The sequence below is a fragment of the Strongylocentrotus purpuratus genome, unplaced genomic scaffold (assembly GCF_000002235.5).
Source record: "Strongylocentrotus purpuratus isolate Spur 01 unplaced genomic scaffold, Spur_5.0 spur5_scaffold_9, whole genome shotgun sequence".
Taxonomy (NCBI): Eukaryota; Metazoa; Echinodermata; class Echinoidea; order Camarodonta; family Strongylocentrotidae; genus Strongylocentrotus; species Strongylocentrotus purpuratus.
Genome location: NW_022145615.1, coordinates 4,934,594 through 4,960,288, shown reverse-complemented (window position 1 = coordinate 4,960,288; position 25,695 = coordinate 4,934,594). Strand labels below are relative to the sequence as shown.

The 25,695-nt window shown below is 36.9% G+C and overlaps 1 protein-coding gene across 1 annotated transcript; it reads right to left on the bottom strand.

Annotated features, from left to right (window-relative positions):
* Positions 1 to 200: 200 nt before the first annotated feature.
* LOC373247 (nuclear intermediate filament protein) lies at positions 201 to 23,734 on the bottom strand. The gene is given in 10 exon segments (NM_214500.1): positions 201 to 478; positions 1,393 to 1,446; positions 1,989 to 2,216; positions 3,266 to 3,449; positions 4,702 to 4,922; positions 7,454 to 7,579; positions 9,410 to 9,580; positions 11,583 to 11,675; positions 14,054 to 14,243; positions 23,310 to 23,734. Coding segments are annotated over 10 exon segments (1,701 nt in total). The 5' UTR covers positions 23,714 to 23,734; the 3' UTR covers positions 201 to 448.
* Between the last annotated feature and the right edge of the window lie 1,961 nt (positions 23,735 to 25,695).

Sequence of the window (25,695 nt, the reverse complement as noted above, 5' to 3'; positions counted from 1 at the left end):
GCTATTAGTAGGAAGAGTTACAATGATAATTATGTATAAAACTAGTAATGCTAATTGATTTTCCAACTAGTCCCTAATTAAAAATGCAACTTCCAGCCGGATTCATCCATAACTGTCACAACAGAAAAAAGTCATAAAAATACAAATGCTTTCTACAATATGAAAATGTTTGAATAACATCAAAATTATGGGGGCATGATAACTTCCTATCTCTCTAAATATAAAAATCAGCCAATTAACAGTGTTTTTTTTTAGTTGAATAAACATGATTGTTGATTGTTTAAAAATAGCAAAACTAAGACATACTCTGCAAGTTTCTCAACATCTCTACAAAATTTGTACAAAACTACTCTTAAAACATCGCAAGTGACGATATAAAGGTACGAGTGGTAATGTTGAATTCTACAGTATTTTAAAAAGTGCTGTCCTAGTCTCATCAGTAGTCACATTACATAAGGCTGCATCTGTCTTCTCGCCCCTGTAAGGAAAATGGATAGAATAAAGGAAGAACAAAAATGATCAATAATCATAATCAGGATATTCCATCCCTTCCATTCGAACCCTTACCATTTGTTGTTGTATCATGTATCATGGGTAGACTAGGTTTGTTCAATATGATTCTGGCACCTACTTTATGAAAATCAAATCTAGAGCACACTTTCACCAGCAACATCATCTCCAAAATTCTTGATATCGATTAAGATCATGTCTTTGTAAGAGGTTTGAACCTCTTGGCACCATTGAGAGGATACCAAGGTTCTCAATAAACCACTAGGTTAATCTTGCAAGGATTGTAGGAAGGGTGAAAGGCACCATACAGCCTCTCCCCTGCTGGAATCATCTTGCATTAAATTGTCTTCTTGGAGCCAGAGGGTAATAATTCACATATGTTTCAAAGCGTCAAACCATAAAATCATTTATTGGCACACACAAAAAAATTAAAATAAATATGGGATATGATCATTTAATTAGTGTAGGCAAATTTTCATTTAGAAGGACTATATGTAATCAAAAGCTGAAACTTTTTCTTCAGCATTTGTCTCATAGCCCCATATTCTTTTTGACAATGACACTTCTACACATCTTTGTTTTCCTATACTTTGTTCACAGTATACATAAGAATATTCAGGAGGCTGATAAAAATACTAGGATTTAATATAGCCCCATTCTTGCTATAAGTTTTCCTATCCACCACTGATACACACAAATATTTGACAAAATAAGAAAACAAAATCAAATTTTAAAATGCTGCATTTGAGAAAATTACAACTTACCGCAAGTAAGCATGATTTCTTTTTTCCTCTCCCAGTTATAATATGTAAACTATCATTTCTATTTTTAAAGCCTAGAAGATGTTAACCATAAATTACGATAAAAGAAAAAGAAAATTACCTCTCTGTACTCGTGTGTTGTCACTTCCTTAATCACTGTGCGAGTAGCCATGATCTAAAAGAGAGAAAGAGAAAAACGATAAGAATATGAGATCATAACATCTGTGGATTGTGATAATTGTTTGTCGATTGATAAATACTTTTCAGCCATCTTGAACTTTGGAATGAATTCATCCCGGGATTAAACATAGGATATGAAGTTTGCGTTGAAACGTCCATAAATCTTATGCAAGGAATCAAAAGGGTCAAGTTTATTTAAAGTTCAAATCTTTAAAAACGGAGAAGGATTGAGATTGACGCCCTTTTCATTTTAACAAGAGCCTGCAATTCCTTCCGATGACACTGTTTGAAATAACGCAAGAGCCTGAAAACTGGGATCCCTGAGACTAAAATCAAGATACAGAAACGGTGTAAACACAAAATAAAAAGTATGAAATAAATTTGTTATCCCACAGAAGTTGGGAAATTGTGATCTTCTTTGAGGTTTTATCACCATTTCATTAGTAGTTACCATTGCCCGAGACCCTGGATGGGAGGGTAAAGTCATATTTTTTCTCGTAGATCTTCTTGATCTTGGTATAAAGTTGCAGCACTTACCTCGCCGGAAGCATCCAGCAGAGAGGTCTCCACGTTATCGCCAGTCCCCCAGGACTCTACGTTTTTGTAGACCAGGTCCTTGGGTGGGCTATGGGACTTGCCGCTGCCAGAGGCCCAGACGGTCACCTCCTGGCCTGCCTTCAGGACGTACTTGGCAGTGAACTTGTAGGACTGCTGGCTGCCACCGTCCACGCTGCGCTTCAGGTGCCACCCGCCCAGGGCTTGGTCCTGACATTGCAAGAAAGAATGGGTGGTGGTTAGAACCAATGCATGAGCAGGACGATTAAAACAAAAAGCCCATTAGATATGATTAGAAATTGAAACCATACCTGGGAGGTGTTTCATAAAGCTGTGTGTAAAGTTACAAATGATTTGAATATGAAGAACCAAATGGGATTCCCAATTTTTTTTACTGACATTTAAAAAAAAGTGTGACTGTATTTCCCATAATCTCAATTAAATTGTAGCCAAAAATACACTTTGCATTAAAATGTTTTATTAATAATAAGGTTAATCTACATCTGCATAATTATGCAATTAAAAAGATTTGAGAATCCCATTTAGCTCTTCATATTCAAGGCATTCGTACAGTCATGCGTAACTTTACGCACAGCTTTATGAAACACTCCTCAGGTAATTTTTCCATACAGGCCCCAGCCCAAGTTATCACAGGTGCAGTATCCAATGAGTTTTAACTTTTAAAAAAATAAAGTGGGGCCAACAATCAGCAATTCCATGGCTGTTATCTCCTAAGCGAAATATAACATTTATTTGAGGAGCGCTACTTCCGAATAAAACTATGGCAATCAGGCATTTTATGCATCAGAACTCCTTGAAGGTAATTTCTGTATTTTACAGTGGACCTTTTGAGAGAGAGTTGTAGAGGCAAATTACCCTCACTGAACCGTTGTCCATTTTTCCTCAAAAGGGCATTAACTCAAAATCTTTGCCAGGGAGTTTAGGTCATTTTTATTTAGCACCCAGCAGAAACACATTCTTTTTCAATGAAGTCAAGTCATAACTCCTACTCTCAAAACCATATCTACCACAATTATTACCCCAGCTACACAAAATTTTTCAAGCAGAAAGATGCAACACATTAAGCTCTGTTGAGCTTCAGACTGTTTTCAGTTGCACAAAAATTCTTGTAGAACCTTTTTACGTGCACTGTACGCTCGGCACTTGACAAGCACAAGGTACCATAATATGCCAACGGCGGTCTGTACTATACTGGAAGAAGAAGAAGAAGAAGAAACTGCCAATTCCCAATAACTAACCGTATCAGAGTTGTTGTGGAGCTTCACAAAGTTTCCTTCAGGGTCGCTCTCCACGATGGCCACGACGCCATTGTTGGTGGCGCTCTGGGTGACGCTGGATTCATCCTCAACGCGACGTCGCTTGGTTGGTCTCGGGTCCCGGCCTGTAGACTTGGTCTTGCGAGGAGGTGTGGTGATCCTCAGCCTAGAGGGATTCAGGAAAAAGTGCCATTAAGAATTAGATAAATCCACATTTTATTCTGAAGTCCTGGGGGGTGTTTCACAAAGATCCTAAGTTGAACTTATCTCTAAGTTGGACTTAACAATTATGGAAAGCTGTTAGCATCTTTGAAAACATTTTGTAAAAGTCATCTTAAAAGGCATAATATGTTGATTCAAATCATTCATATTTTCTATTATTATAGATTTCATGTTCTTGATGTGGAATTCATGAAAAATCTAATATACTTGAATTTTTTATTTTGAATATATTTCATTATAAGGCTACACATGGCTCTCAATAATTTTTAAGTCCAACTTAGATTTAAGTTCGACTTAGAAATCTTTGTGAAACACCCCCCAGGTCACACATGTGATAACTTCATCCTTGAATCATATGTGATGACTGCCCAATTTTGAAGAAAAAAATTATATCCATAATCATGTCTTTGTGAGAGGTTTGAACCTCTTGGCACCATTGAGTGAATACCAAGGTTCTCAATAAACCACTAGGTTAATCTTGCAAGGATTGTAGGAAGGGTGAAAGGCACCATACAGCCCCTCCCCTGCTGGAATCATCTTGCTTTTAATTGTCTGCTTGGAGCCAGAGGGTAATAATTTACATATGTTTTCAAATATATAATGCCCTTCTTCAAACCATAAAATCATTTTTTATCACACACACACACCCAATTAAAAAGGGATATCAAGAGATTTTTGCAGAAAATTTTGTTCCAAAACAGAGCTAGGTAAAGTAAGTTGACATTAGCATGCACTAAAGTCATTGACGCATGTGACCCGAGGGCATCTTGTACATGTATCTCATTTATTCTTCAATTTGATTCAAATTTTGATTTCAAATCTCTTAAATATACAAAAATACATATTCAACTAGAAACAGAGAATATCAGTATATTAGAAATATCAATACATTAACGACAATCACATTATGCAGTAAAAGATATGTGTAAATCAATAATGGCACAAGGAGACATCTTTGGAGTACAAAAGAGATATTCTCCACACTTCATAAGCGCCACTCCACTACTTATAGCTACTTGCGCCCTCTATATAGCAAACAATGCCTAGTCGGTGCCGCTTGGTCCCCATTATCCTCTTTTTCTTCTGTTAATTGAGAGCTGATTTGATGAGATAAATACCTGGCAGTGACCTTGCAGGGAGGTCTAATCCCCCTGGCCAAACTAGTACAGACAGAATTTAAATTCAACCACACTGACCTGGTCTCCTCTCCTTCCAGGAGTTTGCGATAGGTAGAGATCTCGTTGTCGAGACTAAGCTTGATGTTGAGCAGGTCATCGTAATCCTTGAGTTGCTCTGCGACGGCATCACGGAGCTGCTGGAGCTCCTTGTCTCGCAGGGTGGTTGCCTCCAGGTGGTCATCTTGCTCCTGGCGGAGCTGCTTCTCCAGGTCCTTAATGCGGGCGATCAGGGCATTGTTCTGGAGGAGGAGGAGGAAATCAGACAGATTTAATTTTCTTAATCACATTAAAAAAAAAACTTTATTCAGTATTTATTCAATTCCATAATAAAAACAGTAACATCAACATACAGTATATTTAAAAGAAAAAAAAATACATAATTGTTATTAAAATAGTACAACATTGGCAGTATAAAAACAGGAATTTGGTTGCTGTATAAACACCTAGTGGGTTTGTCTGGACAGCCATTTTAGATTTGTACAGCCTTTCAGCACAAAGTGCAAAATAATGTATTAAGAAAAGCTCACGTTTAATCTTTTCTTTCTATTAGGAGAACTTTAACATTAATGACAGAGAAATAAGAACTCTACTGAAATCGGTCACAAGAATAACATTAAATGAAGTAGGTTCAGTAACATATTTCTGTAGTTGGTCAGACTACATTCACAGAAATCCTTTTCACAATTTCGTAATAACCATTGAGTCACAAAGATTCAATTATTTTCATGTCTTCATGTATTTGTGTAGCCATGCTGTTAAAAGCCTTTCATCGAGAAGAGAGAAATGGAAATGTACAGGGGGAGTAGAAGAACTTGTTTCCACCCCTGACAGAGGTGACCGATAAATGGACAACAAGAAGCGACATAATAATTGATGAAGAATTGAAAATAAGAAGAAATCAAATATTTCATATGCTGAATACAGGTCAAAGATACTCCAGACTCAAGATTCATGACCATCAGAACAACAAATGCTCCTGGCGACAACTGGCCATTATCGTAATAGTCAGAATGAAAATAGCATACATTCTGTATTGTTAGGTAGGACGAGCCATAATGATGTCTTATCTAGCAATAATAAATGTATGCAATTTGTTTTCTGACTATTGAAATTATTCATAACAGGTGAATGAAAATAATTTGTTAAAGGCACTTAACAAAGATTTATGCATTTAATTTGATTACATAATGAAAATGGTCTATTGCACTGCGACTGTGGTCAATCTTTTTTAAAAAATCCAACTTTTACCCTAATCTTAACCTGACCAAAAGCCTAACTCAATGACTGACAAAATAACTTTTGAAACACATGCAAATGTCACTGGATCGAATATTGCATCACTGTAATAGCAGATTTATAGCAGCAGCGGAAGTGACAAGGAACCCCCACCTATGACATCAGAAATAGAACAAACGCTACACCATATGGGATTCACAGAGAAGATAGAATATTTAATATATCTAATATATAATGAAAAGCCATCAATGTGTGAAAAACATCATGATTTTGCGAATGTGCAGGCTGATTTTTGGAAGGATGAGCTGTTGCCAAGACCAAAGACACCACTGCTGCACTGCGAAGTTTTTTAAATTTTTGTTATACTGCTCTAAAAATAAGGATAACCTTAAAGAGTCCTGCACCATCAAAGTCATGTCATGGAGCGTCATAGACAGAAAGGATAATAAATGCACATTTCAGAGAACGAGGAGACACAACAGAACATCACAGAGGACCACAATTTCCTCTACACATTTGCTTCATTAATAATACAAAGTCTTTGATTGAGTTTATTTGAAATATGTGATGTAATGCATCTAATGGGCTTTCCCAAACACCTGTTGATATGACCAGTATGAAGATCTGCAATTTCAGTATACACAAGCCATGACAACACTGAATAGTTCCAACTACGTAGAGGCCTACCACAAGGATGCATACTGTCACCAAGTCTTTTTTTTTGCTTCAATGTACATTCTGAGGTATTTAAGAAAGAGGCATTTAATGCATTTGAAGGCGGTGTTAAATTTGATGGATTTCAAATCAAAACCTCTCTTACTCTGAGGTACTCATCTGCGACAGCAGGGTCGGTTTGATGGTCCTGTTGGAAAATAAAGGGCAAGCCAGAAAAAAGGGTCTTCTACATTCTACAGAGAAGCCTCTGAGATGGGGTGCTATAGATGACTGCAGGGGGGCATTTCACAAAACTTGTCATCAGTGACAAATGACAGTTTTTGTTACTGAAATCCTTGCTTCTGATTGGGTATCAGCAGATTTGTCACTCATTTTAGTCATTTGTCATTGAAAAAAAGCTTTGTGAAACGAGCCCCTGAATGATTCCGGGCGATTTAAGAGCCACCTGACATTTGCTCCGGTGACTTTTGCACTGGGTTTTGTAAAGATTTTTCTTTTTTGCCACAAATCTGGCAAGGGACAGATTCTCATCAAGACCACAGAAGTGCTTATGGGAAATAGCTGACACAAAGAGAGAAAGATAGTGTTTTGTAATTTCCTTCATTGCAAAGGGATGGTCACTTTTCAACAAGAACAAGAAGGATAATGGTGTAAAATTCAATACAGAAAAAGTATTTGATCTGATGAAATTCTTGCTGAAGGCTCTTAGTTCTTTGCAAGCGCCCTATATTCTCTACATACAGTGTAGACTGACTTTATTGTTGACATTGATATGTCAACAACCCCTTTAACCTGCACACATCAAAACAGTAAACAATCATAAATTTGATAACATTTCGTTCTTATACAAGAGACTTACCTGGGCACGGATGGTGGTGATCTCAGAGGTGAGGTCATCAACGGTGCTGCGGAGCTTACGAACCTCATCCTGAGAGTTGACGGCAGCATTCCTGTGACGCTCAGCCAGAGCCTTCAGATCAGCCAACTGCACGGAATTAACAGAAAGGAAAAAAAAAAAGATTTGTAGAGAAGTTGTAGTTGAATGGTTTGAGCACTTGGAGTTCCCAACATGGATCATATGTCTTTTATACAAAACATATGCTAATCTACATTTTCGACTCCATACCTAGTAGAGAAATGGGGACCTGGCAGAAGGATGTCGGGATGTGTTGATAGTAATTGCCATATGCCCTCATGGTGACCAACTGACCAATGACCATATGGTTGGGAATGCTCCCCAGGAAGTGGAGATGGTGCACATTGTGCATGAATGAATCCGATGGCGGGGGTAATGATATCTGTCAAGTGCTTAGAGACGGTATATAAATCCAGATTATTATCATTATTGTGATGAAATGTGATAAAAAAGTGGTGCAGCTCCAAAATTCTTGATATTTATCATCATGTCATGTGAGAGGTTTGAACCTCTTGGCACCATTGAGTGAATACCAAGGTTCTCAATAAACCACTAGGTTAATCTTGCAAGGATTGTAGGAAGGGTGAAAGGCACCATACAGCCTCTCCCCTGCTGGAATCATCTTGCTTTAAATTGTCTTCTTGGAGCCAGAGGGTACTAGTTCACATACATGTATGTTTTTCAAGATTTAATGCCCTTCTTACACTTAACAGACAAAATATCCTTCTTTGGTGGGCTTTCAAAGCACACAAAAAAGAACAAATCAACATGGGGGAATATAGCAATAGTGAGTCTGAAATAGTCTGAAACTAATCCCACACTTCCATTCATTACATAAACTTAAAACACACTCCATTACAAATGTTTCATTGAGTTCAGAGCTAAAGAAGAGGAAGACTTTTTATCAGGTTTCTCACCTTAGCAGCAGTTCCCATGTCTTCAAGACATAAGAAGTCTCATGGCTCCTACTTCCAACCAAACTCCACGTTTTAATAATACAGGACTCTATACAGTCAATACACACCCTGGTCTAGTGAACCATAGATGCTATGTACTTATAATAACTTAGGACGTCTTGAATATTGATCTTATTAGATAATAATCAACAAGAAGGAAGATAGCGTTTCCCAGCTCTGTTCTAAAGTTCGTGTTCACCCAATCATAAAACCGGCACAATAAGTCTTCAAGAGCTATTAAATCAGAATCATGAATGACCTATTGTGTTTGGGTAATCACTACGGCCAAGCGGGACCTAGATGTTTTGGCAGCTCTTGCTCAAAAGTCCTCTGTATGCCCATACTACAGTCTTTAAATGTTCTTCTGAAGTGAATAACAACGCTGATCATACAGTCTTGACTATAACGTGATACATGTAAGCTTGCCATCTTTTCACTACCTTCTAGCGTGTATCTTTGAATCTTGTTTCGTTTGTGTAAGGCTTGTACTGAAGTTTGAACAATGGATTATTCTAAGCCAAAGACTCAATAAAAATAACAAACATTTGATGCCCCAGTTTCAAGTCTTCCTACTTTTTCAGTAACTACACATGAAAGCTAGTATTTGTTTGCTATAATAAAATAACAGTAAATGTAGACAGAACTGAAGATATTTCACCTTCATGAACCCCCCCCCCCCTCCCTTTAAAAAAAAAAAAAAAAAAAAAAATCCTACCAACTACACAACAAATTTATTTTAAAAATCCATAAAATAATAAAACGCAACAACAAAACCTAACAAAACAAATATAACAACATATAAAATCCGAATAAAACATTCAAAGTTCCTATAAATTACAAGAAAAAAAAGAGAAAAAAAACAAAGTTCCTATAAACCTATAGAGACTAATATATCCATGTGATCACAAACACTGTTTCACACTAGACAGATATATATTCTTACCTTGCTGAAGTAAAGGGACTCTGTCTCCTGGCGGAGCAGGGTCGTCTGCTCAGAGGTCTGCTCCCTCAGCTCCTGCAGGCTCTCATACAGGGAGTTGTTCAGCTCCTCGATGCTCTGCCCCTCGATGGTGGACATATCCACCTGGCGCTTGGTACGTGTCTCCCTCAGCTCCTGCAGCAGGCAAAGATAAGAAAAGGTATAACAGAGGGTCTGACTATAGAGGAGGCGCGATGGCTCAGTTGGTAGAGCAGTGGTCAAGTTATCCGGCGACCCGGGTTTGAAACCAAGGCGATGCGCTAGTGCCCTTTGGTAAGGCATTAATCCTCATCACCAGGTCCCTCGGAGAGGACCTAATGCAGTCGGTCCACTGGTTGCTTACTAACAAGCATTAATGCTTTCTCAAAAATAATGAGAACAGGGCTCTTGTGCAGACAGTTCCAAGACTACAAGATAGTAACGCAATACTTTTAATGTGATTTAGAAAAACATAGAAAGATAAGAATACCGATTTGATTGAAGGAGAAATGCCCATGAATAGTGTTAACAACACCCTTGATACCAGAGAAACTGAATAGGAAGGGGCGCTCTTTTAAAGTAAGTCTTAACTATACCCAACATGAACCATTACAGTGAATCGTATTGTTTATTTAATGGAAGATATATCTACATTGTAACACTGCTCCATTCAATTTTTCACATTGATGAATTTTGAGGGTCAAAGGACAATTATAATTCTTGATATGAAGGTTTGAAGTTCAAATTTCTTGGAAAAGTAAATAACGAATTACAACTACTGTACATGTACGCACTGTTCAAAGCTTCTAGGACAAATGTGATGAGAATAACATTTTAATAGTGAGAGACCACATTAACTTGTTAGTGAAGAAAAACATCAAGAATGCTATAGGAGCTCAAATTCCTAGAATGCATTCTATCAAGGAATATGTTTTTAAAACCAATAATTTGATTCTGGTAATTCGTTGGATTTTTGTGTGTGTATAAATATACATATATTGGAAATACAAATGTAGAAGATGCAAGACAAGTGCAGTAATAAAACCTAGAGCAAAAGTATGTTTGCCCTCGACTGACAAAATTGACAATAGTTAACTTCAATACCCATTCTACCGAGTGAGCCCATACGCGAACAGATGCCAAAGATACCAAATGCCTCAGTTTGCTATATGTTATGCTGCCATCTCTTGACAACTCCCTGTACATGGAACTTCATTTATTCTTATTCAAGAAAATTTTAGTTCCATGATACCAGTCACCAGCCTACAGAGTGATTTTTTCCCTTTTATTTTTAAAAAAGATCAAACATTTCTAAGAGAGCAAAAGTGAAGGATTTTTGAGTCTCATGTTTAAGATAGTCCACAAATGTGCCCTCTCACCCAAACAGAAGGGATACAAAAATGGTGAAGATGTGGAGAGAAACTTTCTCCCAGAGCTACAAAACAAAAATGTTGACAAACCTGACCAATTTTGTTGAAAAGTACATGTATGGATAGTTGGATACACTACTACAATGTAGCTTTGTTCAATATGATTCTATTTTGTGAAATCAGATAAAGAGCACACTTTCATGAGCAACATCATATACAAAATTCTTTATATCCATTAAGATCATGACTTTGTGAGAGGTTTGAACCTCTTGGCACCATTGAGTGGATACCAAGGTTCTCAATAAACCACTAGGTTTAATCTTGCAAGGATTGTAGGAAGGGTGAAAGGCACCATACAGCCTCTCCCCTGCTGGAATCATCTTGCTTTAAATTGTCTGCTTGGAGCCTGAGCATAATAATTCACATATGTTTACAAAAAGTGATATCAAGAATTGGATTATTGATATCAGGAAATTATTTTCTGTTGTAAAGCAATGGTAATTCTTGATATCAAGAAATAGGAATAAATTTTAAAACACCTTGCCATAGACATGCATGATCGGTGGACATTCACGCCGTTCTCGTCCACTCTAGCTAAAAGTGCTAATTATTTCAAACCCAGAGTCAAGTTTACCCGTTAGAGTATTACTAGAATACAGAACATGGATTTTCCCCACATGCAGTTAAAGGAACAAGGAGAACAGATTATCATGCAACAAAATCTTACTATGACAGTGCTTGTAACAGCGCCATCTAAAAATGGGGAACATGATAAAACTTTGACTGACCTCCTTGAAGAGTTGCTCCTTGAAAGACAGTTCCTCCTTCAGGCTCTGGAGCCTGTTCTCAAGGTCCACTCGGAGAAGGGTCTCCTCCTCAACCTGGAGACACATAAACAAAAAAAGAGTGATTTAAAATAAGAAGTATATAGTAGATAAAGTGGGGTTTATTATGTCTTCAGAATTCAGAAGATAGGGGTCTTTATATTAGAATATGGTTCTACCAGGTGTCAGGAATATTTAATCATAATTTTGGAAATGTATTTTATGATTTTGAGAAAGAAAAAAAAGAGAGAGACATAAAGAGGAACAGGATGGGCATTGCACATCACTTCGGCCAGTTTGTTCTGCTCTTCCATCAATAGATTTTGTTTCCTTTAATTAGCCTTTCTCTCTTAGTTTGTACTTCATAAAAATTCCACATAAATGTGTATGGTGTCATCATAAAAATGTGTGAAAAACAAGATGGAAATACTTGAAATAGGTTTCCTAGAATATTTACTTAAAAAACAGCCATATACATGTAGTATGCACAGTTGTACTTAACATCTAAACAAGGCAAACAAAACTATACAGTAATTGATATTGTCTAAACACAGTTACATGTACAGTCTTTTTATTTCATTGTTAACTTCATGAAACTCAGTCAGCATCTGATGAGGAGCAAGCAGTACAATGTGCCTAGTGCCCTCTCTTGGTGAGGTACATACAGTGTGTGTCTTTACTTGACATAACACTGTTTAAAATTGGACTGCCAATCTGCCAATAAGTACTATCTGAAGCTAAACCAATACAATCGATGAAGATTAAAAGCAGAAAATCCTGTGTGTAAGATGAAGACAATGAAAAAAGGCTTAAGAAACAATTGTACTGACTTACAAAGAAACCCAGAGAGGATTTTGAAGTACAGAAAGAGAAGTGTACATGTACAGTATGTGTAATTAAATTTGTAGTTCGTAGGACGGAGACAAATATAATTTTAGACATATATCTGGAGGTTTACTTTGCCCAAGTAAACACATATTATACATCTTTAAACTCTGACAAAGTTTGAAAATATATATTTAATAATTTAGGAGTATTTTGAAGAAATCTAGAAAAATCCCGAAACCAAAATTGTGTAAAATAGGAAAAGTGTAGCAGAATAGACATAGGAAGGAATGGGAAAGTTTGAACGAATGTCACAATAGTGTTTGTCCAATACAATATTAGTGCAGAATGCAGATCAATAAAACTGTCCACCAAATACAGCATTTTATTAAGAGTAAATCAAGGTACATGTCAGATTATACATAGTTCGCGGGCACAAAGTCTAAACCCTTGTTGGTCGTTATGCATAAGGGGCGCCAAGCTAGGGGACTACATTGTATGAAGAGCCCATCAATAGACCCTGCTCTGTAGCTGCTGTCAAAACAACAAAACTACACAAACATGTACAAAAGTCCTTTGTAATTCTAAAACTAACGAAGCAGGTTTCCTAAACAGTTTACACATATCTCGTCTAGGGATTCAATTTATCAGTTGTCAAAAGAGGGCTTTAATAGTTCCGCGTCCTCTAATCAACCCTCCTTTCAACACAATTCATGCGTTACCTGTGGTCTTTGGACCTAGTTTTGTTGGGGTAATCCTTTGGTCCGTGTTGCCTTTAGAAGTGCATTTATACTAAACCTTCTTTTCATGAATGATCGTTACACGATGCCAGGTCCTAGTTTAGATATCCCCAGGTCCCTGAAGCTTTACATGTGTGTCAGGGTATCAAAGATGTCATCCACACTCAAAATGTAAACACGTTGTCAAGGTAATAAGGTGTCAATAAAAAATGTTGGTCTGGTTAGGCCCATAAAACGTTCATTTGGGAGTCTCTGATTACTCAGAGTCTATAAAAGTAAGGACAAAGTCCTGAACAAATACACCTGGGAATCCTTGGTTTCTCCTTTAGATAATAACATGTTTAGACAACTCAGTGTTGATCAATGGCCCACAGGTGATATGACATTTGCTCCTGGCTTTATTTAATCAAAGGCATAATAAGGTTTGATCCGAGGGTTCTAATTTGATTATAGGTTAGAGTAAGGATTAACCCTAATTCAGATATGACATAGTGAACCACAATGGTTTTATATGACGATGTCAGTGTAATACATTCACATTTATGTAGCTAACACAGAGCCAAGTCAATATGCGTACGACCTTTCTTGTGCACAGTTGCTATTCATTAACACATTTTTTTTTAAAGGTGGCATTTTTTGTTGTTGGCTGTTTATGTTGTATCTGAACGAGCCTAGAGATAAAGTCAACCATAAATACGTACATCACGTACATGTACATGTAATGTGTTAGGTCTACGGTAGAAGTTAGGAAACTGTTTGGTGTAGGAAACAGACAATGGAGTAAGTGCTGGAAGGTCGTAAGGCAAAATCTACAACCGCTCCACATCTTCCTTCCATCTATTATTTGAGGGTATCAAACTTTCATCTTACCTGTTTCTTGGCAACTTTGAGCTGTTTCTCCTTGTTACCAAGGTCCTTCTTGAGCTCATTGAGTTCATCCTCCAGAGAGCGCTTGTCGTTGGAGAGAGAGCGGATCCTCACATCTTTCTCGGCGATCTGGGACTCTAGCGATGCCACACGCTTGTTTGCTGCATTCAGCTCCTTCTCAAGCTTGCCAACTCTGTCGAAAAACAAGAAGAATTCAAGATTTCAAGATTTGTTTCTTATCCATGTTTTTTCAATGCTGTAACAACAGTGTTTTTTTTGTCACTGTTGCTTTACTGCAGTTAAAGGGATCGTTTAACAATGTTAAATCTGAGATACACGGCCCTACGTGTTATCAGTGTCTGTGATATGGTGTAATATTGAAGCCCTAAAAAAAATGCGCTTCAAAATGATCAAGAAGTGCCTCAAAAAAGTAAAAATCTTTGAGTGACCGGTTTTACCATACTCGTTTTCCCCAATAGACTGTAGTGTTATGAAAACCGTCAGGCGAACGGTTTTCAAAATTTGTAATTCCAATCATAAATATCTTGATAATCAGACAGGCCATCGGCTTGTAAAAGTCATAGGGTTCCTGACTGACCTAAAGGTTTATAATTATCATTGGATCATGAGCTAAATCCAGAATTTTATTTCAGAATCTGAGACAAAGTTACCGGATCCCTTTAATAACTTCCAAAATTGGACAAAATTGAGCATGACAATTGTATAGGGTTGGCAAAAAATAATTAGGAATTGCTTTTGGAGGTGGGGGCTTTGGGGGAATCAGTGATTTAAGTTGAATTTTGATTATTATGAATTAAATTGTGATCTGTGATTCAGAAAAAAAGGAAAGGCCACTCCTATTTCTGTAATCCTGTATTCTGTAGTTTTCAAGATATGCTAATTTTGAGCCAGTATTTCTCCTGATTAGATGAGTATTTTCTGTCACATTTCAGTTTCATGGGATGTCATTCTTTCAAGTTTAGATGACATGCATTGTAAAAAGAACAGCTTAATACCGTAGTAGAAATTGAGAATACAAATAGTGTATGTACAGCTGTAGGCCTACAGTGTACATGTACATGTATTAAATTGCACTAACGGTACTACTTTTGGGAGTGGGGGCTTTGGGGGAATCAGCGATTTAAGTTACCAGCAATAGTAATTTAAGATTTAAGTTACCAGCAACAGTAAATGTAATTTATGTCAAGTGGAAGGATACAAGGAGACATTACATGTATGTATGTAATTTCAGTATAATTCAATATTTACTCGACTTCAAACACATTTGTTTTGAAAGTCTTTACAGAAATGGGTCTTAATTTAAGTGAAATTTTGCCATCAAATTGTTGGGGCTTCCAACACTTTAAAGGGGCTTTAAATATGTCCACTTAAATACTTTTACAGTAGCAATCATCAAATGCAGTTTTCATTACTTCAAATTAAGCCAAACAAAAATTGTCTGCTATGCATGCTTAAACACTTGATTCTTCGAGTTGGTTAATATTGATTTTCACAAATCCACGCAAGTCACACAAGACAATGGCTATTGGTTAACAGTCACCGAGCCATCTCTAATCAGATTATGAAAAGAATCAATAAAAAAGTTGAATGAATAGCCCAACCTCTAATGAGGGAACGATTGTATTCTACAGTGAACAATGAAAAGGAATTCTTCACTTCAGAAACAGAAACAACTACAATGAAGCCACACTTGACTGACACAAATAAAGTCAATTGAACTACCCTTTATATCAAAATAAACTGAAAAATAGCAGGAATCTCAATAGAGTCATTTTCCACAAGTTACATGTACATACAGTACATGTTAGTAGTACAGGCTTAACAGCCTAGAGAGCAGGAAATAATCAGCAATATTTTTGTCTATTTTTTTAATCTAAACAATATCTAAAGTTCAGCCCCCGCCGCCCCTGCTATACACGACTGTAAGTACACTCTTTAGTCTTCATCGAGTCTTCTATTGATTATTGGTTTTTAGAAATCTTCACAAGGAACACTAAAAGAAAGAGAGTTGCATACCAGTAGGCCTCTGCAACAGAGCGTGCCATGCATAGCGTGGGGCTTTCAGTTTAAAGTAATTTTCTTACAAATTACAGTCAGATTATACTGAAGTCAATATCTAGTCTGAGGGCTGAATTCAAAAGTACGCTCCCCTTTCTACCGAATGAATAATTCCAAGCCTCAAAACAATAGTTATCTTCTTGAAAGAATACCACTAGAATATAGAAATGCAGGAGAAAGAACTTCACAGGAGGCACCCTATAGAGACGAGTACAATGAAGATGACCCTCCCTTGATGCCAAACTGAACTGCAGCTGACGAACCATGTACTGCTTACTTTCTATGGCAGGAGCTACAGCAGCGTCTCTACATGTACATTAATGTGTTTTTTTAAATTAAAAATAAATATCCCATTCAGGTAAACGGATAACATTTTGTCGCAACTATTGCACATGTATGATTATTATAACAGTAATTTTTTTCTTCTTTAAAATGGGCAAACTATAACCTGAGTTGAACATATACATGTAGGTAGATTGCCAAAAGTTGGCCTGATAAATAACTACCGGGTACACTTTTATTTTCTTGGGAGTGTTGGCGCATTTGTTTATAAATGTTATTCAATATTATTTTTTACGCATACCGTGTACCTCATCTTTCATCAAGTTACATTCTTTTATAACTACAATACTGTACAATGTACATGTATGAGACTTCAAACACAAATTAGGTCAGTCTGTTACTTTAAATAGCATCCAGTATCCAAACACTTGGAGTGTACATTTCTACAAAAATAAATAATCTAAATGTCCCTGAGACCACAAAACAAATGTTTACAAAAGAATCAAAGAAAAGACGGATCACAAACATGGGTCAAAATCTCAAATGAAGGTCCCCCTGTTTCTCACATAACAAGAATGGGGTGCTTTAACACAGGCTAAACATGGATGGTCTCATCTTTTATGAATTGACAAGAAATGGACAATCACCATGGAAACGACAGAACAAACAAGCGTGGAATGTGTAGTTCATCTTATAAGCTTGAGGAGACTGGAGGAGTGCCTAGATCCTGCAGGCAAAGGTCACAAAGGGAAATGATAGCAGACAAATATTCCATAGAAATATCAGATGACTGAGCAATTGATAGCTCAATCTTCTCTGCCCCAATGAATGAAGATTGTTTCCTTTTACAAACTGAGACTTCCTTGTGGTATGCATGAAGCTCTAAAACCACATTTTTAGGCATCTTGTACCAGAATGTAGGCCATGCTGGTAAGTGGCATTACTACAGGATGGTATTTCTTTGGCGAGAAGCCCAACATGAAGACTGAAAGGCAGAGAGTAGAGACAGAAAAACTGAAAGAGATGGGGAATAGAGAGAGCGAGGGGGGGGGGGGGGGGGGAAGAGAGAGAAAGAGAGGGGAGTCCATGGTCCAAGCCAGAGAATGAGAAAATCAGAAGAGGTCATAAGTTCACATTGGGAACACTGAACACGTGTATCTGTATCATCGACTGAAGTAGAGCTAGAGCATGCTTGTCAACGTACAAGATACAGAAAAGAGGAGAGAGAAATCAAGAAAGACGAGCTGAGCAAAATGAGAGAAAGCCACACAGACTTATCTACAGTAAAGTAGGGTAATAGAAAGAGGGAGTGAGACAGAATGACAAGATAGAGAGAAAGAGAACCTTTTCTAAAGAATCGTCGTAGAGCAAACAGACTAGAAGTCAACTTAATTTAGAGAAAATTAATTATTTTGAAGAGGTCAATTTACTTGATTGACATGACATCTGGCCAATCATCAGTGCACACTCATGATAAGCCACGCCCAATTTTATGATTTTCATACAAATAAGATGTTCTAACTAGAGACTAGAGAAAAACCCTGATATATGTAGCTGTACAATGAATACTGTTTATCTGAATGTAGGGAGAGGCAAGAGGAGTGGAGAGAAAAAGAAAGAGAGAGGGAGAGAAAGAGGGAGAGAGAGAGAATGGGGAGGGAAATGCAAGAAAAATATCTATTATCACAGATGTGAATGAGATCGATGAGATGTGCGCCCTTCACAATGAACGAACCCTATTTGCTAGGGACGCTCCAACCAACCGTGTAGTCTTTGTATCTGCTTTAGAGTCGGACACTCCTTGTTTATGCATTCTGTACAGTATGTATGACAGACAAAGTCAGCTTTTATCGTCACAGGATTTTTTTAAGGCAGGAAGTGAGAGAAATAGATCACTTTATAGACCAGGAAGAAGAACATCTACAGTAAGAAATAAGACCTCAACATGAACAATGAAGGCTAATTTTATGGCTGCTACAGCCTTACTACATGTACATGTAAATGAAACTGAAATATGGAAATTACCTATTTTAATACCTATGAGAAATTCTGGAACTCTAAATAAAGATGACTATAAAAGCCTCGGTCACAAATGCCATTACAAACTGCTACGAATGCTGTACGAATGATTTTCAGACAATGGAAATTTGAGAACTGTGATGGAGATTTTTTTTTTCTTTCTCCAGTATGCAAACATGCATGCAGGTACTGCATTCATATGCATTGACCTACATGTATATGTTTGTTTCCTCTCCACAATGCCCAAAGTCCCAACCTTTATTTTGCGATAATAAGTTTTCATTACAACATATAACATTTACCAAGGAGTTATATATTTGTGACTCCTTGCATTTACAGAAGCTTATACTGTAACTAATTTTCGTACATGACAAAGCTTTGTGCAGTTTCCATCATTGATGCGATTGGGGGGGGGGGGGGGGAGTACTTCAATGCATCTTAAACTATGAGTATTAACAAGGAGACCCTTGTTTGGACCCGAGAGTCAAACAGAAGTCTATGATGTACTGTAGCCTTTATAGTTGTGTACAAACACTGTATGTGAGCACGATTCAGTAATCTGTTCCTTGTGGAAAGCACCCAACAGCCCCTACTTATCCATTTATTCTTTACTGCATTTTATTCATTGCAGATCTATAAAGACGCACTTATGATTTTCAAGGTAAAATCTTTCCCCACGCTTCCGTTCCCACTTTTTAAAGCTCCTTTCTCTATTGTTTTGCAGTCGCTTCATCCCCAAAAGCTGTCATGGCTTCTAAGCTACAGTGTAACTCTGTAATAAACAAGCCTCTCTAGGCTCAGGGGTGATAGTGAGCACTAAAAAAAAATAGGTTTTTTGTTTTCCCCTCAACCACGCCCCCCTTGAGTAAAAAAAAAAAAAGGCGATTCGCGGGGAAAAAACGGCATCTAACAACATTCCCCGCTTTCGAGTAAGAAAATTGGGAGAAAAAAATAGGGCAAAATAGGGAAGAATAGAGAAAATAAGGGGGGAATCAGGAAAATCAGGATAAAAAAGGGAAGAAGAAAAAAAATCTGGTAAAAATTTTTTTTTTTTTTTTTTTTTTTTTTTTTTTTTTTTTTTTAATCGGGAAGAAAAAAAAAATCGGGAAAAAATCGGGAAAAATTAAAAAAATCGGAAAACCGATTTAAATCGGGTTTTTATCAGGCCTGTCTAGGCTGTAGTAAATCATAGTACCGTAATTCACCTCAGTTGATTATAACTGGCCAGTTTTCTGCCTGATCAGAGCACATTTAATGTTGGGGTAAACATCTCTGTATCTCTGCTGACTAGAGAAATAATCCACTGCAATTGTCTCCAGGGCCAGGCTAGACAAACATCAATAAAACTAAAAGCTTCAAAGCTTCCTAATCGGATATAAAAACTTTGAAGTACCAGTAAAATTTCAACTGCATGTTGTTTGCTTCGAATAGGCCTTGGAGTCTGTAAAAAAATAGTAAAATAGATACCACTGAAGGACAGGAAAATATAGATAAAATTTCTACCTACTACATGAAGAATTGAATTGACACCTAAAGTACATGGTCATGTACACATGGATAACAATTTTAGCATCTGTAATAATCTTTTTAACGAGACAAAATAGAGGTCATAAACTGAGGACATAAGAAGCTATGTCAAGGCAAGAAGGCAAGAAGGCAAGAAGGAAAAAGAGTGAAAACCCAAGGAAAACATTACAAGAGAAGAGTTTCGCTGTAGAAAAAATAATCATAATCAGTAAATCAGAGAGAGAGAGAGAGAGAGAGAGAAGAAGGAGAAGAAACTGGGTATGAAAAGCAACATAGAGAGAATATTGAAGAGAAAAACATGTGTACGTGTACGCGATAATTAACACAGGAATTGACAGACACTGAAAGAGACAGAAACAAAGGGTGAAATGAATAGTACAACACATATTCACACCATGTACAGTATATCCTCCCAGTCATGATGAGCAAGTATATGTTTCATACCAAGTAATGACCATTTCCTTTCCTGTTCTCCCAAGAAACTCAAGAAGCATGCGTCCAGGAAATGCTCTGGAAACCTCAAAATACAGATTTCAAATCTTACTGGTCCAGGAAGCTTTGCAATTGACGTTCCTTCCTGGTCTCTTCGGAGTAGAGGAAAGGTGGTGTAACCCGGACCAGAATATTCAGGGAAATGACGATCATGACTGTGTGGAAAAGTGTGATTTATCTCACATTTCCTGGTGTATATACTAAAGTAAAAACCCTTCCATGTCCATTGATAGTTTCCTGGAGACATTGACGCATGGTACTGTAACTGAACTAGATTTATATTTAGTTCTCAATAAATGAATGAATATGAAGTTGTTCAATTGTATGGTTTGAGAGTTGAGATAATACTTCCACCTGAAACAAGCTTTACGAAAAAGGAGGAAGTTTTGATTGGTATAATACATGTAATTTGCAAACAGCGCTCCACTTTCGCTACACCAAGGAACTGAAAAGGGGAGTCCCTGGCTATAAATAGCCAATGGGAAATCACAGAAAAGGTCATTACATGCAGACCATTGACCAACTTCACTCTTACCAGGACATCCCTGCATTTTACTTTGCATCTATATCTTTTTAATGAATGGGATGAAACAAATTCCTGGAACAATGCCAAAACTGTCAATTCACTACTACACTGTAGAACGAACAGGGAGCATTTTGTATGACCGATGTGTCATACAGTACATGTGGATAGACTTGAACCGATGTAATTGGTAGCTGGCTAGCTGCATTGTACCAATATCCCACTATGTATAGTCAAATAGATTAATGAGTTTATAAGTGGTAATGAGCTTGAAATTATAAGGTCATATGGTATAATAATGTATCTTGCAGATTGGTCTTTAAAAGTTGATTGGCTACTTAATCTTTGGTTGGAGGTATCTTGAGCTCTGGTATGGAAATCAAATTTGAGAGAAAACTGTCATGATGTATTTTGGATTGTTTATCCTGCAGTAGATTGGTTGTTTGAACCAGTGAAATAAAAACAAAATAACAAATGCAGAAAAACTTACTGGGCATCATCTTTGATAAACACCACAACTCCCATTTGAACATAGTGACCTGTGTTAAGCACATGGTGTTGAGCCTACTAACATGTACCCGGATTTCCTTATCTTTCTAGTTTCTACATGTATGTTCATTACTCAGCTACTAAACTACTGGTACATATTGGTTATTGATGATTAAAAAATATATATTTTCTTTATTTGAACAACATTTGATTTGGAATTTTAACTTTGACAATTTTTTTTCTTTCTATTAAAATACTCATTATTACTTCACAATTCAAATGCATCATGCTTATCAAACATCCAACAAGAGATGCAAATATGACACATGAGAATCTAAATAGATTGTTTCTGTTTTGGTTGCGTTGGTATACGGTACTCAGGAATGTCTATACTTCACCAACGTTCTTATTAGTATGGTCATGTATATGCTATGGCAGGAGAGGTGTTTCACATTTGAAGTGATTGTGTACATATTTGTAGGTCTGCCTACGTGTAGAAGTTCTGGTACAGTCACTGTGTGTCAACAATTGAGTTATCACAGTAAGATATTCAATTTTATCCACCTGCCAAGCAAAAGGGCAAAGCCTCAAAGGCCATGGTGTTGATTGTTACTATCACAAAGGGCATTCAGATACGGATTAAGCACAAGCTCTGATTCTACAAAAGAACTCTCAAGTTTGACTACATGTACCCTACAACTCAGATACATATTAACCACAAGCTCTCGACTCTACAAAAGAACTCTCAAGTTTGACTACCCTACAACTAGTAGGGTCTACAAGACAATAATGGCTGCTTGAAAGTTGTTCATGTAGGGCACTCGTACTGTGTTTGTTCAACAATAATACCCTTACCGTAGCTCAGAGTCAGGACTTTAATAGCCCCGATCAGTACCAAGCAGTAGTGAGGTGTAGTAACACTCAGTTACAGTAATGCCTGACTAAATGCAACATGGGTTTGTGAAAGAAATTGAAATTTCAATGTAGACCTAGTTAATAACAAATATAACTAGTGAAATAGGGTTCTGACTATCCCATGCCAAAATCCGAAGTCATGTTGGTGTACACGACTACACGTCACATGCAGAGATGCCAAGTTCAAAGATCAGTTATGCGTGACATTTTCATGACTAGGCGCATGAATGCGCAGTCGAGGGTACAGCGTACGTTTAGAAATTACCCTTGATGTGTGACACTGGGTAGCTCATTGCCACACAACATAATTAATTAGGCCTAGATCTAATCATATTCTCAATATTCATAACATGAAACACCGCAACCGAAAAACAATAGCCAGGGCAGTAGGAGTATTACCGAGTAACGTTAGATGTCTCTGCCCATAGGCCATACAGTCCCCTTCCCCAATCCAGTACTGAACTGTTTTTACTCTCTTTCAAACCAACTACCGGTAGGCCTACATGAAAAGAAAGAGACGAGTCTAGCAGACCGACTCTAGCTCTATCCACAATATCACTGCACTCCATGCCATGCCATGTGTACACTGTATGTACGAATACTCAGCGCGTACGCTTGACCTCCCCCAGCTCAGCCAAAGCGTCGGTTCAACCGCTCGCGTGGGGCCGCATCATCTCCATTAACGACATCCTGCTGAGTGCTGTTATTCCAAACTCACACCGAATGTAAATTGACAAGTGTCAAACATGTTGATTTAGACATGAAATGTCGTAATTTCTACAAGAACTAATTATAAAATTCCGTTCCTTATAATATATTTATCAGATTGGGAAAGTGAAATCAATTAGAGAAGTTCATTAAATGAAAAACCATACATTCTGCCAGCAGCAAAACGATTCATGGAAATTTATTTAGCAGACAAATAAAACTAACCTTGGTCTCAAACTGTCCAACTCCGTCTTGTATTTCCCACATTCAATCTGCAATTTCGCCTTTTCTCCAGCTGTTTCATCGAGCAATTTCCGGGCATCAGCTAATTCCTTTTCATATAAAACTTTAATGCCTTCAATATCTCGGGTTTGTGTTTCTTCAAAAGAAGTAATTTGGACTAGAAGTCGTCCATTTTCTAATTCGAGGTGACGAACTCGATCAATGTAAGTTGCCAGCCGATCGTTGAGGCCGATCAACTCTTCTTTCTCTTCATGCCTGGAAATTTTCGCCGGACTGAGTAAAGATTTTGCCTGCGATGAAGAACTAGCCTTTGGAGTTGAAGTTGTCTTAAACTCCGTTCGAGTAGATCGCTTTTCGTATCTCTGACTCTTCGTTTGGGACGCCATGATTAAAAAAAAATGAGTTCACAAAAATAAACGCGTCGGACTGCACCTAGCTAGTTGGCCCACGTATAACACGCTTGTTTGCTGACAAGATCCCCGGCACGCGAAAAGCCCGGAAGTAAACTCTAACGGTAAAATCAACTTTCCTAAATATCACGTGATACGAGTTAACAAATCGTGGACCAGAAGTCAGTGATACAGCGGGAAATTTGTTTCGAACGTGGGCGTGCAACAAAACCAACAAATATATACACAATTATGAATATTATGATTTGAAGCATTGTGTTTGTGGTTTACCGACAGTACGTTTTCATGTATAAGTGTGTATTTATCTTCACCTTCATCTGCCCGATTTTGTTTGGGTAAGATTTTAAGATTTAATGAAATAAATAACTATATGCCGCAACTTTACAAGATCTGAGAGAATCATTTATATTCCCAGACCTAGGAAAGTCATCTTGTCTCAACAAAATATTTGTTTTACTGATCCCATGCCAGTAGCTCTTTGAGTTTGAGTTGATGTTAACCCTTTGTTATCCAACTGCCTAAATAGTCAATGTAAATAAAGGGGCACTTAATTGTTTCGGAATGAGATAACACACACACAATTGGCTGACCCACGTTCGTTGCTTCAGCACAAATTTGGTACAAGAGGATTTTGACAATAATTTTTGAAAAGCCAGATGTTCAGTCATGCTTGGCAGCACTATTATGAAAATAGTATCATTGGCAGGGTATTAGTTCTACTTTACAATAACATATGATTCAAGATCACACAAGTTATAACTTTTAAATTGGAAGCTACCAAATTTGGGTAAACTTTTTTTGTGGATATACCCACTGTATAAAAACCATCAAGTGGACATCAAAAAAATCCTAATCCTAATGTCTACTTAATGACTCATTTTTTCACTCCAAATGTCCCTCCAATAACACCTTTAGTGAAATTACATATATAGAGAGAGATATATAAACAAATAGGGCCTTCTATGAGAAATTAAACGTTAAGAGGACACCATATTGTCCTCCTATAATCTACTTAACGACTCATTTTTTCACTCAAAATGTCCCTCTAATGACACCTTTAGTAAAATATACACATGTATAAATATATTATAAATTTATATATATGTATACACATTTACATACCTCCTACATCTCTTTATTGTTATTGGTATTCCATGTTATGTAGATATTGGTTTATCTGTTGTTTGGTATTTTGTATAGATTGTGATCATTAGCTAATTATGCATGACTGTTTTTTATGGCGACCCCACCACAAGCCTCATGCTTTTAGGAAAGTTCTCCTCTTTCCTACATAACATTGTAAATATATATTTCATGAAAATGTTCTACATTTTTTTTCATGAAGGAAATAAATGTTAATTGAAAGTTGAAAACGAATGTCCCTATCTCTTAGAATTGATGGAACACTATGGAATAGGTGCTGTGTATCATCAAATTACACATATTCCATCATTCTCATTCCTATAACTATTAATATCATTATTATTACTATTTATAACAAACGGGAAAAAAATGAATAACAATACAATAAACAAAGGTAAAACAACTAAAACCAAGAAGCACATAAGAACGTTTTTTGTTGTAAATCTTTTACATTTATTTATGAAAACACATGATTTTTTATAAATTTAGTTCATTGCACATTATATACATGTATCAAGTTAATTTCCTCTATATTTTTATCAAAATGAGTAAATAAATGAAAGTCTGAACATACCAATAAAATAAGATGGAAAGAAAGAGCAAGATAAGCTAAATGATATTTGCAAAATATGAAAACAAGACAAACGATAAGTAAATTGTCACTGCTAGTCTGCTACAGAACATACCCGGTATGTGATATTGATATATAATTAGGCCTACCGGTACCATAATTTCTCTTGTATTATTCTATATATAATCCATGTATATAAATGAATGCTATCATGTACAGATACCTGACGTAATAATAAAGATAT